The sequence below is a fragment of the Mizuhopecten yessoensis genome, unplaced genomic scaffold, assembly GCF_002113885.1.
Source record: "Mizuhopecten yessoensis strain PY_sf001 unplaced genomic scaffold, ASM211388v2 scaffold10961, whole genome shotgun sequence".
NCBI classification, from domain to species: Eukaryota; Metazoa; Mollusca; class Bivalvia; order Pectinida; family Pectinidae; genus Mizuhopecten; species Mizuhopecten yessoensis.
Window position 1 is genome coordinate 603,443 of NW_018408808.1, and position 18,138 is coordinate 621,580.

General features: G+C 35.9%; 2 protein-coding genes and 1 long non-coding RNA gene across 6 annotated transcripts in view; 2 read left to right on the forward strand and 1 right to left on the reverse strand.

The window, feature by feature from the left end:
• The window catches only part of LOC110464108 (BTB/POZ domain-containing protein 16-like), a 100,232-nt gene that overhangs the window by 13,193 nt on the left and 68,901 nt on the right, over positions 1 to 18,138 (forward strand). For 3 of the 4 annotated variants that reach the window (XM_021519163.1, XM_021519166.1, XM_021519167.1), the window contains exons 3-5: positions 12,321 to 12,411; positions 12,561 to 12,626; positions 15,639 to 15,813. In XM_021519163.1, the coding sequence (XP_021374838.1) occupies positions 12,321 to 12,411; positions 12,561 to 12,626; positions 15,639 to 15,813 (332 nt within the window). Of the gene's footprint in view, positions 1 to 12,320; positions 12,478 to 12,560; positions 12,627 to 15,638; positions 15,814 to 18,138 lie in introns of all 4 variants that reach the window. The other variant, XM_021519165.1, reaches the window with a different exon arrangement.
• LOC110464114 lies at positions 4,582 to 6,771 on the reverse strand. The gene is made up of 2 exons (XM_021519175.1): positions 6,534 to 6,771; positions 4,582 to 5,351 (listed from the first exon to the last, which is right to left on the reverse strand). Exons 1-2 carry the CDS (start codon positions 6,572 to 6,574, stop codon positions 4,937 to 4,939), a joined length of 456 nt encoding a protein of 151 aa, XP_021374850.1. The 5' UTR covers positions 6,575 to 6,771; the 3' UTR covers positions 4,582 to 4,936.
• Positions 6,793 to 8,479, forward strand: LOC110464115. The gene is made up of 2 exons (XR_002464468.1): positions 6,793 to 6,898; positions 7,451 to 8,479. It is a non-coding gene; the product is annotated as an uncharacterized LOC110464115 (long non-coding RNA).

Consider the following 18,138-nt stretch of genomic DNA (forward strand, 5'->3'; position numbering starts at 1 on the left):
ATACATTTTTTAACCAGATGGGATTTTACGGCTCGCTGGCGAAGTAAATAAAGTCTTTATTAGTATATTTCTGAACAACATTCTCAAATATATATACACTAATCAAGTAATATGTGGTGGACCGGCGGTCTACCAGCTTTGGAGATTAAGTGGACCGTCCAAGATTTTGGTGGACCCGGTCCTCCGGTCTACCGTTAGTGTCGACCCCTGGAAATTTTCATGTCCGATTGGGGCGCTGAAGGATTTGACTTTCTTGCCTGAGTCTGAACCTTCTTTATATGTACTCATGCTGTATAAGTAGGTAAAAATGTCAGAAAATCTGTGTTTTGTCTTGTGTCTTTTAAGATACATTGATTGATAATCTGTCTGATCTAAATATAGTCACAGCATGTTAGCTCATCTTTAAAACACCTGCTTTAACTTTTCGATTAAACTGTCAGCTGTTGACGGTTTTTGATATTGTCCAATATGCCATTGGACAATATCAAAAATTGCAAACAGATGACAGCAAATCATGTCAGACCAGTGGAATGTAATATAATTTGTACTGTACTATTTGAGCATTCATTGAGCCCCTAAAGCTATAATGCACAAATTTGACAGAATTTAAAATAACGGCTAACAATGTTCTACCATCAGCCATTTATTTTATAAAACTTTTTGATAAAACTTCATACCGATATATATAATAACTAGCAATGTTATACAAACCAGAGTTTGGAAGGATTAATATTGAAAAGTTAAATCATCACCCATTTATTTAAAAAACTCTTTGATAAAACTGTAGAAATGTTCTATGCAAACCAGAGTTTTGAAAGATTAAATCTGGAAAGTTAAATCATCAGGCATTTGATATAGCTGTATAGCTATAATAATGGTGTAGACCCTAATTTACATTTGAATAAAAATTTCAAATGTCAAAACTTTCCACGAAAATTGATTTGAAATGGGCTTTAGGATAAATCACATATTTTTATATCAGTATGTATACATTCTATACGCACTGGATACAAAGGGCTGAATTCAAATAGAAAAACTCGTCAATTTCAAAAAAGGAAATGAAATGCACCACCAGCCTACTGTGAAAGGATCAAATGAATCTGTAATGGTGGGTTAAAGGATTACAAGTGATATTTTGTAACTTACAGAGGCCGGTGCTTTGAAGTCTTAGATTTTTTTCTCTCTCAATTTCTACACTCGATGCACATACACAAGTACACATTATTAAACAATTTCATTTTATATATTGATTAATGTTACAGATTTGAGATCGAACTGATTTGATATGGGTAACGGTGGTGCATTACTGATCTCCGTACCACTGCCAAAAAACTACGGATTAGAAGCTTTTTTTTTCTGGCATGGCTATAACATTGATAAATTATAATTTCTAAAAGAAAACTTTATGTTGCGGGACTTTTATAAAAAAGTTACAAAGGAAAAATAAACAAATAAAATTAATCAACAACACTTGTTGTTCTGAGTGTAAAATTTCAATGTGGCCAGAACGGGATATGATTCCTGCACCTCAGATTGTGATACAGTAGGGTGGCCAGGTGGCGCAGTGGTTAGCGTACTCACCTTTGACCAAGATAGCCGGGCTAGGCTCCCCGATCAGACGTGAAAAGGTATAGACCGGTCACCTGCCCAACCACGTGGGTTTTCTCCAGGTACTCTGGTTTCCTCCCACATTAAGACCTCTGCACGCTTTCATCTGGGCCAGTAACAACGCTAATATAAGTTGTAATAACTTAATTGCTGAAAAATAAAGTTTACATACATATAGTCACTCTTACCAACAGAGCTCCCTGCATGGTCATCAGAAGTGTGTATGTCCACTTGTACTACAGCAATTATCTCCAAAACAGAATAAAAGAGAACTTATACTACATGAGTTAATGTAGCGATTTTCATCACTTTTCTCCTGTATACACACACGTATTGAAATGTTTTTTTCCTTTTTAGATTTGATATTTCCTCTTCTGTACATAAAAAGACTAAAACAGGTTTTGTGACTTTTCAGGAATTTGTACATTTTGAAGTTATTTCCAGTAATAATGCCGAAAAGTGTATATATAACAAATATTTCCAGTGTGTACTAGCTGTTCTATGTTACCGTACTAGCTGTTCTATGTTACCGTACTAGCTGTTCTATGTTACCGTACTAGCTGTTCTATGTTACCGTATTCGCTGTAATTAGTACTCCACCCCCTATAAGTGCCATTCCCCGTATTTTGGGGAGGAATTGAAATTATATAGACCTCCCCCAGACCTGACCAGGCCCAATCAATGATTAATAGTACTTACACTTTAAAACAGGTTTATGTCTGGTGATCATGGTTGGATTTCGCGTGAAGCATGAAGCGGATGAAAACATTCTGTTATCAAACCTCCAGCCACACTGGAATGTTTAAAATGTCCTTCAATGATAATAACTGTTCAAAGTTGCTAAACGTTTTTATCATAACTCACATTTTAATATCGTAATAGACGCCCCCGTTTAGTCCAATTTTTTAAGCACCCTGGGTGCTAATTATATTGAATACGGTAGGTGTAACGGATAGACCAGATAAAGCCAAGCTGTTCCCATCGGAAGCCTGTCAGTACTCCATTCACAGGATCCTTCGATAAGGATCATGTATAAACAGATCTATTTAAATAGATTTATTCTTTTGGTTTGTTAGACAATTTATAAAAAAATAAAATTGGCTGAGTTTCACATTTGTATGATAATTAAATCTGTCTCAATTTACGATGTATCATATGTTTAGTTTATTGGAGAACAATGCTGATATTAATATATCTGTCGCAGTGTCAGGTGTACAGAGTATATTATACCTGCTCTGTCATAATACACATTTAAAAAAAACTCACTCCGAAATATATATTGTTAGTGTTGGAAATCATCTCAAAATTTTTAGTGGATCATCCCAATTTCTCATATGATTGGTTGTTGATCAATCATCAAATTAAAAGAAAATAAATAGAAAAGCATTCACGATAATGGGGGAAAATGGTGTGGATACCTTATAAAACCTACTTATAGACAAAAAATTGATAGAATGGTTTGTTTTATCAGTTTTCTGCTCCAAATTTTGATAATTCTTAAAATTTATCATGTTATAGTCAAACCATAATTGATCACAAAAATCATAGTCGGAGGTAAAACAACTAATAATAAATCAAATTAATTATTTGGAACAAACACTATCTATTTTACTGATGTTATTTTTTATGGTCATACTGGAACATTTTAGGGTTTAATAAACAATTTGGGTGATATTAATCTTAATTAATATCTATTGTACCGAAGTGTAGAAAATAGTTCTAAAATGAATATTTTAAATCAAGATACTTTCTTTGATATTGTATAACTAAATCAGTTTTCTTTGGGAGTGAATAAGGAAATTACTTACAGTAGAGTATATGAGCCTGCCCTAAAGATAGAGTGAGGGGTGTAACATTTAAATTTGTGGCCTAACACTAAATATACAATAAGGTTTCTATATACTATCGTTTTTCTATAAACAGTAACCTCCCCTTAACTGTAGCACACTTGGGCTCGTACACTTTCGTTGTCCACCCCTGCGAGAGGGTATTCATGAAATCATGAATGGTCATGAACAATTCATGAACATTCATGAATACAGACAGTTTGAAATTCATGAATACTTATTCATGAATATTCATCAACCTGCTTTCATGCATTCTTCATGAACTTTTATGAATAATTAATAAATTCATAAAAATGCATGACTCTGCATGAAGTTTGTGATTATGAATTATTCATGGACTTTTATGCACAGCAAAAATTCATTAAAATTCATCAGAATTCATGAAAGGCATATCCTTGAGAAATCATGAACTTTGATGAATTTAAATGAATAATGCAAATTCATTAAAATTCAGCAAAATTTCTTAAAGATTGACTGAGCAGAAATCATGAACTTTGATGAATATTTCAAATACACAAAATTCACTATTATTCATGAAATTATGAATGATGAGAAAACTCAATATCCTCAGAAACCATTTTTTTTTCTTGTGGTTATTTCAACTCCATGTCCATTTTGCATGAATGTATATAATAATGTAAATATATATAATATATAAATATAATTGCCAATTTTGCAGGAAGTATACATAAATTATATTATGGAGTTCCATCTGTATTGATTTTATTGACTTTGGGAAGCACTGTAATTACTGGGAGCAGCGGTGGCTCAGTCAGTTGTTAAGGTCACAGACTACAAATCACATGCTTCTCACCTCCTTATGTATATATATATATATATACACATTGAAAATAACACTGGAATTTCAGTGAGATTCCACTGGAATGAAATATTTCAGTGGAATACCACTGGAATTCCAGAGAAGAAAACAAAAATCCTGTGGAATTCCAGTGAAGCAAAAAAATACAAGTAGAATTCCACTGGAAAAAAATCACTGGAATTATATTTCTACTGGAATATTAATTCCAATGGAACTATAACTCCTCTGACAATCCATGCAGAGGTGATGAGATCTGAAATACATTTTGCATGAAGTGGTATTAACTAGAAAAAATGGAACAATACATCAGTTTAACAATTTTTTAATAGATATATTACCCTTTACAAAGACAATTGTAGGCTAGCTATTAACGTACATGAGTTTATACAAAATATGACTATGTTAAGTCAGTTATGTTCAAGTGTTTAACACTTATGAATGTGAGATTTGGTGTTATTTGGACTAAGATGAACTTCTTTCCTAGTCTACTGCAATGAACTAATACAGTGTCTCCAGTCAACTAGTTCAAAAACATGAATGCAGAGTGATTTTTCAGCATGCTCCTTTAACACGGGCATGGTAATGGCATTTTTCAAATTCTGACTCAATATGTCCCAGACTTGCAAGGACATTCAGAGATATTGGCACAGCTGGTAAAAAGTCATCCTGGCAGTTCATTATTTTCATTATTGTTTTGTATATTGTCTTTGTCATTGTGTATTATTTTCTGCACCTGAAGATTTTGTGTAAACGCTGCTTTGCTCATTGATGGATGGGACACAAACCTATGAAACTGATAGCACAGCCATTCAAGTTTAGTCATAGTATCAGAATTAGGAATTTTGTTGACTGCTAATTCTGAGTTGAATACAGTGAAGTCATAAGAACTACACCAGTCACAATTCATTTCCTTTTGGTTCTCATCTTCGGAATCACTGTTGGCCTCTGAATCATCCTGTTCAGGATCTGTCATCTCCTGATCAGATTCTGAGTATATTGAACCCTGGTCTTCATGCCAATTGGCCATATCCTCTAGATCTTGGTTCAATTCATCATCAGTTGTCTCTGAATCTGATCTGAAATATATAATTTGTATGATTTACTGAACACGTCAATTACCAATTAATTATCATCTACCATATTTATCCTTCAATAAGCCCAGGGAGCAAGTGTAAAATATTGGGTGGTCTAATTGCAGACATATATATATTACACGCTACATGTATATATAGGGAAATGAATTAAAAAATAATGAAATTCATAATGATATTGGGGGGAGGGTGTTATTACCTGCAGGCATGGGCTTATTGCGGATGGAACTATTGTTTATTGAAGACCAAATTCAGAATTGTTTCCAGCTTGGTTTACAATGTTTAACATCCTTAGTAAATAGTCGGGTAGTTCAAGGATGTCAAGCCATTTCTAAATTTGAGACTAGTGTATTTTGAAGTTTGTTTAATGACATCAGTTAGTCACCGACAAAGCGGGACACCTGAACAGGAAAGATCATGAACCTTCACACTTTTATAAACTGAAAGCGAGATGAGATCTTTGAGATCAGGGAGTTCTATATGAGGTAATTGACAAGATAGCTAATTATCTCAGGGCCGCAATTAATATTTACTAAAGAAATTGTTGTCCAATGTTTACCAGTAAATACTGGCATGGCTGGTAAGTTGACAGTATATTTACTGGTAATTAACATTGGACATAAACATTTTCAGTCAACATTGCTCAGAATAATTCCAACTGCCAGTTGCAGTAAAAATAATAATCTAAACATTTTATTTAGATCATAGATCATGAACAGGGATTTTTTTTTAATATTTTCGTTATGTAAAGTACAAGTATTAGTTCACAATTGGTACAATATTATACAACATAATCCTCAAAAACGAAGAGATACTTGACTTCGATTATACCCAGGATTTTACCGTCGCCATGCGGTGAAAATAATCACAAGCATTTAAAATTCTGACAGTAAATTGAGATATTTATCATTTCAAGATAACAGTATTACTATCGATAGTAATTGACTTAATCGTCCATATTCCTTTATAAGATTTAACGTTAGGTCTGTCAATTTACTGTCAGAATTTCGAACGCCTGTGAAATATTCGGTGACTTAGTGGCACAAAACAGCGACACGCCTACACCTCTGGACTTTTTACAAAAACTTTTAATTGAAATAACTACGGAAACAACATGGCATTGCTCCTTAAGTTAATTTAATCAACGTATGATGGCCTTAGTCTTACCTAGTGTGCGAAAATCCAGGGGAAACTGGAGTTGTTGACATGCTGTCGGGCGAATGTTCAAACTCCAATTCCTATCCATTGTTTGCATCGCCGTCATTGAGATGAAGCCCGTATCTTTTTATATGTGTTTTAATCTTCCTTTCATCGATTGGTGTGCCTGTTTATCGACAGACAAAGTTACATGGTCTTTTTTCGCACCGAAGTCATTCCATGCCATATTTTTATAAATTGACTTCCGGTAGGATCGGAGCGAATAGAGGAATTATTCTGATTGGACGAAATTAATCCCGCGCCAAATACGCTTCAGAAGAAAGTGGAGATGGAGAAATTTTCGAAAGACGGCAGGAAGGTTATCGAAGCCGAAGGTAAGAATCTGATTGGGATTTTATGAAATACTTGTATGAAATGTTAAAACTATGTGTAATTATGTGAAACCAGTCTGTGATCATGATGTTACAACGGTTTACATTGGCAACAACTCATCTGATTCGTCATATTACGGACTTATATAATCTAATCTAATTCCGTGGTCATATTTACCGTGCGGGTTTAGCAATGATATCGATACTGAAAATTATACGTTAGAAAACAGAATTGAATATATTACTGAGTGCTAATGGTTACTGCGTCCAAATTACCAAACGTGTGTGCGTGTGCACCCAATCCCACCCTGCCGAATTTGAAGTTTACAGTATGAATGCACCTCTTGAGATAGTTCTTAACTTGTATGAAATTTGCAGATAGATAATATATAATTTCAATAAAAATTACTGTCCCACTTGTGTGATATCAAAGCCCCCCCCCCAAAAAAAATAAGGTTGATGTACAGGGGCTTGAAAATACAGGTAGGCCTATATACTAATTTCTACAGTATTTTATAAGATAAATGAAAAATTATTAACTTTTTTCTTATTCAGAAAATGGGATTACTCCTAAAATTTACTGACGCGGACATCAGAGATGCATTCGATTGCTTGATGGATCGTTTTGAAGTGTGCCAGATACAGAGTCGTCATGCTTTGCTGACATCGACACAAACAGGCAGTATTATTAGCAGCCAGAACCTGAAGATGTAAGCTTTAGTGCAAGATCTTCAAATGATAATTAAAGCATATGTGTACAAGCTAAGAAGATAACACCAGCCTGCAGGATGACAGTGATGTGTAAAATGTCCCAAGATATACAGCGAAAGATTTGCTATTGAAAAAGGATAAAAGAGGAATACCTAAAGCACCACAACAGTTTTTCAGCAATCTCATGCAAGATGCGGCAGACACGTACTGGCAATATTTTAAAAAAAGATCTCCCCTTGCACCAAATATTCTTGGAAAATAACAACGGTTTTTTAAAAATGTATTATCAGTGACACCTCAATTAAGCAGACATACAAAGAGGTATGGCAAATACTAGGAATAATTTTGCAAAACAAAAGAGAATATCTTTTAGATAAAAGTTTAGGCAAAAGAAGTTCTACCAAGAAAAATGACAACAGTAATAATTGGAACGTACAGTGTGGAGCTTGCAATTGGAAATAAAGTGTTTGTTACTGACAAAACAAAAACTTAATGGTGAAGGAATTATTATTTCCGATCCTAATTCCAAATTTGTTTAAAAAGCTTTGAACAAACTCAGTGATTTAGACGAAATAGAAGACGAACATTTCGAACTTCAAACACCATCAATTGTTACATGGAGAATGGATAGACTCGCAATAAGTAGACCGGGTAAAAAGTGTGCAAGTTCTACAACGAGGAAACCAGCATGTATTTGCATATACAATACAGATAAATTTCAAGAGTTTTGGGAAACCTGTATTCTACAACTCTAACCTAATAATGTCAGCTGTATCATATTCTTGAAACCACACAGACCATATGTGAACCATGCATCCATATTTCATATTTAACAATGCTAAATATGTAGCAGTAAAAACTTTTGCAAATATATATGTTATTCAACTGTCATTTTTTCATGTTTAAAAGATATTTGTGACGTTACTTGCATTATTTCTAACTTTAAACACAGCATGAATGATTATATATACCGTCATAACTGTAAATTCAGAATCTATTGAATGTCCATTATTATTGTTATCTTCATATAAGTGATTCCAATTTGAATTTCAGTGACCACTGGCTAGGTATTTCAGTGGAAATACCACTGGAATCCACTGGGCAATTTGGCCACAAATTCCAGGTCAAATTGCTGGTGGAATCCAGTGGTATTTCCTCTGGTATCCAAGTGGAATTCCATTGTTTATTTTCATATGGTATTAGACTTTCATGAACTTTCATGAAAGTTCATGAAATGTGGTAATTTGTACATGTTCATGAATGTTCATGAATATTTCAAGCATTTTCAATTCATGAACTTAAAATGGGACGTTTTCTTCATGAACATTCATGAACATTCATGAATTGTTGCCATTTTTCATGAATGTTCATGAATTCATATATTCATGAATATTCATGATTTTATATTCATGAAAGTTCATGATTTTACATTCATGAATATTCATGAATTTATATTCATGATTTTCACATGCTTTCATGATTCATGAATTTTCATGAATATATTTTGCTCAAGATTATTCATGAAGTTTTAAGTTCATGAATTTCATGAAAATATTCATGAACAAATCAAGAACATTCATGAATATTATTCATGAATATTTCATGAACTGTTCATGAATTTTCATGAATTATTCATAATCATTTCGCAGGGGCTGAGGCAGCTCAATCAGTTTCAGTGATGGTATAACAATCTGAAGTCCAGGGTTCGAATCCCAGTTTGGACCACAGAATGTTCTACGCTCAGAACACGTTTGTTGATTATAATTTGTTTATTTTATCTCCATTATGTTTTCATGAATGTCCCACTAGGTATACTTTTCTTTCAAAAATGATTAATCAAAGCTATAGTCATGTGGGAAAAATTAGTTTTGAAGACGTTTCAATTTTTGGCAGTGGTACGGGGAACCTTTACATACATTAGTGTTCTACCTTTCACTCATTCACCCCTGAAATTTCGTAATGAACTACTCCAACCTTTGAATTGGAAGGGTTCAAATGTGTCTTCAGGGGTGAATGTGTTAATGGTGACTTTCTCTGAAAATGACTGATTTCAGTTGATTTTTCTCGTAACATGGAAATGACTTTGATTCAGAGTGTAGTGTGTAGGTGTGCAATGCTATGTTTTTTTGTCCTAATCATCTGTCTTCTGTATCCGTTTTAATTATCCACTTGTGATGGTTCCCGACCACACTCCCTGTGCTCTTATGTGACGTTGTCTGTCCCTGCAATGCCTCTTGGTCACATTATGGGTTTCTGTTCCAATCCGTATAACGCCCTCTTAATGAACACATAGTTTAATACAGATAGAGTTTCAAGACATGTAATAAAACATACTTCATTAAATCCCACTGGCTTTTTCGTCAGTAGGAGTTCAATTTAATCATCTTGAAAGCAGCACTCCTTTTACGGGATAAGCCATATTTACAGTTTAGAGATTAAAATTAACTGTTCTAGGAATGGCTGTCGGTTATGTCCCCCCTGCACATGTAGGGCTGCTGAAAATCCTATTTGACATTTGATGAGTTAGCCATCAGGCTATATTCATTGTGTTTAAACTAGTTTGTCAAGTGTAAATGTAGGCGGTGTTGTATAGGGCAGTAGGTCACACTTCTCCTCCATCATGTCTGCCCGATATCCATCTTATAATGATGTGTCAGTTACTTCCTGGGTTATGTTATATTCGTCAGGGATTTTCTGTCAAATTTCAGGCCCATTTCAATTGAAGAATGCTGACCCTCCCTTTAAAATTTCCCAATCTCATTTTTTTTTTTAACGATTTTCAGCTTGTATTAGTTAGTTTAAACATATTTTATTGTGTAAAGATACAAATTGATTGGATGATAGGTTATTTCAACTTAATTTAGTCTTCTCCTCAATACATATGGTAAAAATAATGTACATATATGTTTATGGGGAACGGGAGAAGGAAGGGGTGGGGGATAATGGGGGTGTTAGCTAGAAAAGAAATCGTGTAAACTGTGAAACGGATCTGCATTTGAATAAATTATACAAATTTCATGACATGCAGCCTGATAGAGTAATTTCAAAATGAACAGATTCAATGTAACAAAGAAATCGGGCAAAACAATGGAATGCAATTTCACAACAACGTAAACACATAGATAAAAATTAGGAAAAATAATCATAGTTATCAAAACCTATTGCTGAATTTACTGTAATGCACTGGCAGATCCAGGTTTTTTTTGGGGGGGGGGGGGTTCAGGAAACCCCCCCAACCCTGATAATCTTCTTCGTGTAAATCGTGTATTTTCACCATTTTCCTCAATTTTTCTCCACATGGAAACCCCCCTGGACATTTAGACCCCTCCCCCCCCCACAAGATAGGTCTCTGGATCCGCCACTGTTAAATGATGCACATGTGCTTGTAATGTTTGTATTTAGATGACAATGCACCAGCAACAATGAAATTATCTTTCATAAATAAGAATGTTTTAGTGTTTTAAATGATACTTTTGTATAATTACAAATATTCCAATTTGCTTTTACCACAACACCCGAGTTTTGCCAATTCTAAAGCCACAGGCCCTATTCCTAATACGACTCGTAAATATCTGGAGACCTGTATTTTGAGTTTTGTTTAGATTGACAATCAATTAAGACATAAAAACCTGACTTTATTCCATGTTATTTTCACTGGTCATTCAATATATATTTATTTTTCTGGAAAACTTGGATGGTTTTTGTCGAACATGGTACAACAATGTTTGATAAATTCATAGATTTTTTGAAAGTGATTTTTTTCATTTGAAAACGAGGCTCCTAAAAAGCTGTTATTAAATTAAAATGAATTCTATTAGATTGGGAGCTCCCAGCTTTTAAAACCGAAATTGGTATGAAGGATGTCACACGACAGTTAAATGGCCTCGGTAATCCTGTCAAGGTTTGGATTAAGTATTGATGGATCGGACGGACAGAGGCTTTTAGAAATGGGTTTAGTTAAACAGCCAACCAATTCCGAAATGGAAATAAAAAAGGATAAAGAGTCTCCTTTTATTTTCAAAAAAATATTGATTTTTTAATGAGAATGATTGATATTCTAATGAGAATGATTGATATTTTAATGAGAATGATTGAAATTTTAATGAGTTTTTCTTTTTTTGTCCAGTTGATGAATATTTCAATCATTTTATTCTTAATATTATTTCTTTTCTCTGACATATACATCTGCATACTTTTTCTTTTATGGCGGTACACGTATCCCCAGATATCTGTCTTCACATGGCTCTGGATGTTTTGAAGACTCCAGAGAAAAATCAAATTTCTGTGAAATCAGATATATTCGTGGGGCCCAAATTTCGTGGTTTCCCGACAAAACACCATTTCGTGGGTACATAAATTCATCGATTATAAATATCCGCTCAAGCGTAGAAGTGCTTTATATCAAACTTGTAATTACTGCATGGATCTATGAATTCGTGGATGCAGATTACCCACAAAATTAATGAAATTAAAAAGCCCACGAAAATCAGTGATTTCACGTCAGTTTTTCTGTTTTGTCAATTTGATGAATGGTCTATTTTGCCCTGTTTGATTTAAATTTCCTTGATTTTTATTTTTTTTATCCAGTATATTATGAACATGGTGCCTTACCAAACAGGTAAATATCAGAATGTTTTGTCGATATTTTAGGTGAAGTTAGAATAATGAAAATTGTGAACATTAATGTAGTAATTGTCCTTTTTGTGTTTTTAAGCACCCCATCACCCCGCGCTGTCGGATGAGGAAGCTCGTCGGGAGCACCAATAGATGGCGACTTCCAGAGTCCCTGGGGAGTGATCTGTTAGGGAGTCGACAGGCCATCAAGTCTGTAGCGATGCCCTTCAACCAAAGTCTTATCAATATTATCACAGGTCAGTCCAAGTGTCCAGTCAGTGGTCAGTCTCGCACAAATCATAGGTGTAAGGTCCCGAGTCCCTGGGGAGTGATCTGTTAGGGAGTCGACAGGCCATCAAGTCTGTAGCGATGCCCTTCAACCAAAGTCTTATCAATATTATCACAGGTCAGTCCAAGTGTCCAGTCAGTGGTCAGTCTCACACAAATCATAGGTGTAAGGTCCAGTTAGGTTACTTTTTCTGAAGTGTCACTTCTGATAAGAATCAGACTAAGACTACAGATTACTGGTTTAATGAAAATGAACTACGGAAATGAACAACTAGGCTACATTCCCATATCGCCGGTGAAATGGTACCAGTGGTGCAGAAATTTCCAGGATAAACAAACGCACTTGGACCGTTCTATAAGCAGAGCTAAAAAAACACAGTTTCAGGGAATAAAAAGAGTGTTTCAAGAATATTATGACCTTCTTTTATCTGTCGACTACCAGATCTGTGCCTGTCGCTTTCTTTACAGGTTCAACCAGTTCAACCGTTTCAACTGGATACGCGAATGTATACATACCCCTATAGTGGTTCACTCCTAAATTCCAAGGAAAAATCTCATCTGGAGTTTTCAAGAGCACAACCAAGACAGCCCTGCTTGTTTAAGCAAGGTTGAGGACACGCGCCGTCTTACAAAATTATACCTTTTCACATGTCTGTCTCTAAAAAAAGTGGCACCAGGATGGGTGTCAGTTTCATAGTGTCAACGTCTGAAACCTCAAATGAGGGAGCTAGATCTTCTTTTATCCGCATTTCCTGAATGAGGGAGAAAGTGCGTGAAACATGACTGAAACCGCATTGCTCAATTTATCTTTCCCTTTTCATGTACTGGTATTAAATTAACTCCAAAAAGCATTAATTTGATTCAGACACACCTGTTATGATCATTACACACACCCTGCAGTAACTAGGGGATCATTTGATTCAGACACACCTGTTATGATCATTACACACACCCTGCAGTTACTAGGGGATCATTTTACCACAGGTTGTAGGTTTTGAGTTTGTGTGAGTTTGGACTTGAATGAGGGAGTTTTGAGGGTAAATTTTGGTCAAAATGAGGGAGTCTCCCTCCTGGTGAAGGAAGGTTGACAGCTATGCAGTATATAGCATGACTGAAGAGTGAAATTTGAGTTTAATCGAAGTTTGATTCAAGCAAGAGGTGCCAGTCAGTTAATAAAGTGTAAACTTAGGTTGTGTGGTAGAATACATTCTGATGTACAATAACATTGAGTTTGCTTAGTGCGACACAGACAAGTAAAATGAGTGTAGAAAACCTAATAAAGGAGGCCTGCCTGACATGTAGTGTATATATGCCACAGTAGACTAGTGGTGGGACGCTGGACTCCTGACCAAAAGGCACTGTGTTTGAGCAAGATTAATAGAATCCATCCCTGATGTGAGGTATGAATAAGGTAATTCAAACCCTCAGGATACAATATTGAGCAGGTCAGACCCGAGAGTCTACTGCTCCATATTTTATTATAAGGGTTTGAATTACCTTGTCCATACATCGCATCAGGGATGGATTCTATTTCTTGCTTATTACCTAAACCCTTAAAAACAGCTGCTCTTCTAGTAAAGTTGTAAACTGTCCGCACATTTCTCATTTGCTAATGAAGCCCGGAATGCAATTGTTAAGGACGTCTATGACCCTGACTGACCCCAAAACGTCATAAATTAACGTCACGAACAAATAGCATGACCCCCAAAAGGTCACTATAAATGTCCCTGCCAGTCTGCGCGTGTAAGCGATCCAGACCCGTGTTACTGTTGGATAGAATTTTCGGGCACCGCATGAAATGCGGATATCTCAGTCTGGTATGCAAGAAACTTTACTCGGCTTGTTCTAGTCTACTCAGCTGTAAATGGGTACATGGTTGGGCAGTGCTAGAATTGTTGAATGCTAGCTGTGAGCGCCGAAATGACAGCACCGGCTGTATGCTCCCCGGGAGTTTGAGAAAGATATATTGGCTGGTTGCAAAGGCCCTATTACCACAAATAATAATTTGTGAACCGCTTTGAGACGACCTACAAACTAAGTTGTGATAAAGCAGTATATAAGAACCTCCAATTATTGTTTTTATTATATATGTCTCCACAGACACTGCCAATATCGCGTGCCATATAAGCTCTTCCTAATGGTCTAGAAACAAAAGCCAATCAGTTGATTGTTAAGCCGATTTAGACAACAAAGATGGGAGGTCGTTCTAGTTAGTAGATAATACCAGCTGACAAGAACGAAAAAAAATTAAATGTAGAACTTTTGATATAGTTCCCTATCTAGCTGGAGTAAGCCGTTCTAAGGCGCTTTGCAATACGTAGATATACAACTCAATCATACAATCGATACTGTATATTGATACGATTTGGAAGATTTGCAGGAGCTTCTTATCACACGCTAATTACTAACTCTTTACCACCTGGCTAATATCTCCACTAATGTGTGCTAGAGATTAGGTATTTTGTTCCACTGTTTTATGATGAGAGGTACTGCATGTGCTTCCGTCTGCAGCTTTTTCATAGTGCAATCAGTGATTTGAAAGTAAAAACTTACAGCACAGATACTGCAGCACCAACCCAAGACCATTTCATACCCTACCTGTGGTATAACAGGTGTTGTGTGCGCAACAGAAATCTTTTTAGAACATTTTCTGATTTAGCTTCGCTTTGTTTAATACTCGGTCATAGGCTCTCGCACATTTATGACCAAGTAGTAAACAAAGCGTGGCTGAATCGAGTCATTTCGGTACATATATAACAACTATTGTACATATGCCTACAGCGTAGCCGAATCGACATCGGTTTGTGGACAACTCGTAAACATTTTACACCTTTGTGTGTATACGCTTCACTGGTCATTTTTCTGATGAAGGTGACAGAGTACATACCATACTAGTCTTCGAAACGTCACATAGAAACAGTTATTGGTTGTGTAACAAGAAACTTTTCATAACGCATACTTACCAACCCGAAGAAAATGTTTAGAAATACCGTGCTATTATGACGTCTTGTATTAACGTTCAGCCACCTGTTTGAAAGGCCTAGGTGTCATCTCTTTTGGAAACTCCATGTAGATACATGACACAGCAGAGTGAAACATGCATCCTGATTTTGTCTTTGTGTTTTTCTAGCGGAGAGTCCCCAGATCAATATGAACCTGGACACCAGCATGCCTTACAAATTCCGCCAGACAATGGACCGACCGTACACGCAGCCAATGGCTGAGTCCGGGCCAGAGGCAGTGACGAGGAGTGGAAGCTTTATGGTACCAAAGCCTCCTCAGATTCCAGCCTCTGCACCATCCAGGTAAGGGGAGACAATTTCTGATAACTTTAAATGTCATTTTCCTCTACTTTCCATAAACTGACAAAACATGTATTATTAGGACTCTGCATCAGAGATGCTGGCAAATGTACACAGAATTCCACAGAGGAAGGATGTAATTGGAATTGCCAATCTGACCAAATGAGTTTTTCCACATCGGACGTGGATGTAGACAAGGCGACCCAATCTCTCCGTACCTATTTATAATGTGTGTAGAGATTCTAGGGATCATGATAAGGAAAAATAAAAACATTAAAGGGATTAAAATGGACAATAAAGAAATTAAGTTCTCCCAATACACTGACAATACAGGTATTACATTAGATGGGACAGAAGAATCATTAAGAAAAACCCTGAACCTACTAGACCAATTCGCAAAATATTCCGGACTGAAACCAAATATTGATAAAACAAAAATGTATATGGATCAGAAACAAAGCACACAGTAGAGAAAGATTATGCACTGACAAAAATTTAGTTTGGATTGATGAACCGTTTGTGTTTTTTTCGGTTTAAAGCTCGGTGTAAATGAAATAAACTATGTAGATAAGTTAAAGTGAAGTCACTGTTACACATCTGGTCCAAATGTTCTAGGGTGTACGCAATGCAATTACAGATATATGTAATGCGTAACACGAAACAGGCAGCGTACCACCATATTACCACATTGTCCAAGATACATCTAACTATAATAATTTGAGGTTCTTATATACCGCTTTATCACAACCTAGTTCGTAGGTCGTCTCAAAGCGGTTCACAAGTTATTATCCGTGTTTGTTTAGCCTTTGCAGCCAGCCAACACCTTTCTCAACTCCCTGGGAAGCATACAGCCGGAGCTGCCATTTTGGCTCTCACAGCTAGCATCAACGACCCTGGCACTGCCCAACCACGTACTCATTTACAGCTGAATAGACTGGAACAAGTCTACAAGTTCACATATCTACTATATAACAAGCATACTGAGTATTGCTAAAGCAATACCGTCCCCCGCTAGCTATTACACTAATGATTTATAAAAATGGTGCCCTTTGGTGTTAATTTAGGAAAATGAAAAGTATACAATTAGCTTGTAACTGATTTTAATGTAACTTTTCTTTTCTACATTACCATCAATCATATTGTAAAAAAAAAATCAGAATAAATGAATTTCCATGTATACTGTATATTACATACACATTTGACACTTTAAGTTCAGTAATGAACCGATTATTGTGATTATGGAATTTGTTATCCATAATCGGAATCGAACAGGACCAATCGATCGATGTTCGATTATTATTTATCGATCATCAGTCCATCACTGGCTTCAACTTGGTCAGGATTTTGTATTAATAGTAACGGTGGCCTTGACCTCAACTCTACAACCCTGAAACTCAAACTTGTCTGAGATATTATGATCCTTTGTAATTGTGTGAAGTTTGATTAAAATCTCTCAAGGAATGAAGCCACTAGAGCGCTGACAATGGATTTTCTAAAAAATAGTAACGGTGACCTTGACCTTGACCCGACAACCCTGAAACTTGAATTTGTTCAAGATATTATAGTCCTTTGTAGTTGTGTGAAGTTTGGTCAAAATCCCTGATGGAATGCAGCCGCCAGAGTGCTGACAATGAATTTTCTAAAAAAAGTAACAGTGACCTTGACCCAATAAATTACTCTAAAATTTGAACTTGTCCAAGATAGTATTGTCCTTTGTAATTGTGTGAAGTTTGATCAAAATCCCCCAAGGAATGAAGCCACTAGAGCGCTGACAAGGATTTTCTAAAAATAGTAAAGGTGACCTTGACCTTGACCCAACAACCCTGAAACTCAAACTTGTCCTAGATATTATGGTCCTTTGTAATTGTGTGAAGTTTGATAAAAATCCCTCAAGGAATGAAGCCACTACAGCGCTGACAAACCTTGGTGTTACGTACGTATGTAGGTACGTACATATACAGACGACGGAGAGGAAACCTTTAGTCCCCCAGGTTTCACCGGTAGTAGAGGTGTCGCGATTCACCGCGATGCACTTGCACTTTTTTATGTTCGATTCGATTCACGATACATTTTTCCGAAATTTTGATGCGTCACAATCTGAATATTAGTGTATGCCGCTTCAGCCGAAACGTCGGTGAGAAGTTTAATTTCATTTCTAAAATGGCGGACCGCTTTAAGGAAATGAAAATTTGTGATGCTCCTGCAAGCTTCAAATCAAAAGTGTGGAAACACTGCGGGTTTCTGTGTATCAACGGCTTATATATCTCATTTTGTTTATATTTTAAATTAAAGGTGTATCGAATCGAAATAATTGAATCATGGAACAAA